This window comes from Octodon degus, unplaced genomic scaffold (genome assembly GCF_000260255.1).
Source record: "Octodon degus isolate 3935 unplaced genomic scaffold, OctDeg1.0 scaffold00045, whole genome shotgun sequence".
Taxonomy (NCBI): domain Eukaryota; kingdom Metazoa; phylum Chordata; class Mammalia; order Rodentia; family Octodontidae; genus Octodon; species Octodon degus.
In genome coordinates, this window is record NW_004524621.1 from 5,618,695 (window position 1) to 5,620,677 (window position 1,983).

The following is a 1,983-nucleotide window of genomic DNA, read 5'->3' on the forward strand; positions in this document are numbered from 1 at the left end:
TGTGTGTGTCTGTGTGTGTCTGTGTGTGTCTGTGTCTGTGCATAAGCAGACCATGTGTTTTTGGTCCCACACATGCCCACCCACAAGAAGAGAACTTTGGCTCACCATAGGTCACACCCAGAGACTGAGCCATACCTGATTTCGAGGACACAATCCAGGACCTAAGAGCTGGTGATACAGATGTGAGATTTTGAACTTTGAGTTGATACTAAAACAGGGTGAGAAGCTGAGGGTTTGAAGGGTTAGGGTGGGTATATTTTGCACGTGGGATGCTCAGGAAACTCAAGGCCCGAGGGTGGATCACTATCAGATGAACCTTGGCCTTCAGATATCAAATCCTCATCCTGGAATTTGAGTGTGATCTGAGAGGGTCCTAAGGGTCACCCAGTGCATCCTGGGCAAGCATATTCCTTTGCTGTTGTAACAGCCACAGACACTGACTGGGAAAGGTCACTGCGTTCACATCCTCTGCCATCCACAGAGAATGAGTGACAGAAGGACAGGACCTTTATCTGAGCTCAGAAGACAGGCAAAGCAGGGGATCTCCAGGCACCCAACCTCCCATGCCTTAGTTTCCCACTCATGAACATACATGGGAAACAAGTCGCACCACACCAAAGACGGAGGCAGCTGCCCACAGTCGCCATCCCCCGAAGGCCCTTTGCTTCCACCTGACCCAGGAGCCACCTCCCCGGGAGGCTTCCCAAATGCTTCCATTGTACACCGTCCCAGGGGCCAGTGTCCTCAACCTTCCTGACTGCAAATTAAGCATGTTTCCTCGCTATGCCAATCCTCAGTGTTCTTAGAAACTCCTGCCCAGTACATCAGTCTCTCCCAGCCACTCTGGGGCAGCAGCGTCTCCCAAGGCTGCCAGTCACTGGGTCTCTGTCTACAGTCTTGGAGGGCACTCACCATGCTCTCACAGAGATGTCATCTGCTTCCCCTATGGTCCCTTCTGTCCCTCTCCAGGCAGGTCTAGGATCCCCAGGGCACATGATCCTTGCTCCTCATCACCCGTCCCATGATCTGGCGGGATGACCCCAAGGTCCTACCTGCCCATCCCAGTCCCTGGGTCCCTCCCAGCATGCCCAGAGTGCTGCCCAGGGAGACCTTGCACCCTGCACTGCTCCTCTGGCCCTCCAGGGTGGCCACTCACCTTAGGGTGTACCAGCCCCTCCCGGTTGTGGATGGTGCCCCACGTGGCCACGCCAATGGTGATGACCTCTCCATCCTTGTAGCTGCTGCTCAGGCTGAAGTCACGCACTGCCTCCCCCACCTGCTTCATCACGCCAGCGTGGGAGCCCCCGGTGATGATCCAGGCCCCTGTAGGAAGACGCAGGCATGGGCACCCACCACAAGGAAACTGGCCCCAGAGCCCCAGAGCTGAGCAGTGCTGCCCACAATGCGCAGAGACCTCAAACAGAGTTCCAGGTTTGTGCTACAGCTCTAGAATTACAAATATGGGACCAGAGGGGGACAGGGACTGGAACCCCGTCTTCCCCTCAGACTGCCCTCCATCCTCCTGGGTCCCCTCTATCCCAATCTCAGGCTTCTGATTTCTCCATCTCAGGATGTGGTACTGGGTGAGACCCTCTTCCACCCACGTCTGTCCTACCTAGGTCACTGCATGTACCAGGGTGAGGGACACTGGGGCTGGGCACTATTAGGGCATGAAGGTGTGCCTTGAGTAACACATAAGCCTGCTGCCCAGCCTGAGTCTCTAAATGAGGTGGCATAGGGGTGGGGCTCCAGTCCTGCCATGTGAGTGACAAGTCTGTTCACTGATGCTGGGGCAGTTTGTTCCCAGGAAAGTATGGACTAGAACCTCAAAAATTGGTGCTTGAAAGCCTTGAACTGAGTGTAGTGTTGCATGCCTATAACCCTAGCACTCAGAAGGCTGAGGCAGGAGGATTCCAAGTTTGAGTTCAGAGTAGGCATCTTAGTGACTTAGCAAGATCCCGTCTCAAAATTAAGAATTAAAAA

The 1,983-nt window shown here is 54.5% G+C and overlaps 1 protein-coding gene across 1 annotated transcript in view; it reads right to left on the bottom strand.

Annotated features, from left to right (window-relative positions):
* Trpm2 (transient receptor potential cation channel subfamily M member 2) overlaps positions 1-1,983 on the bottom strand; it is a 52,727-nt gene that overhangs the window by 37,829 nt on the left and 12,915 nt on the right. The window contains exon 6 of the mRNA XM_004631796.2: positions 1,157-1,323. Coding sequence (XP_004631853.1) covers positions 1,157-1,323 — 167 coding nt within the window. The remainder of the gene's footprint in view (positions 1-1,156; positions 1,324-1,983) is intronic.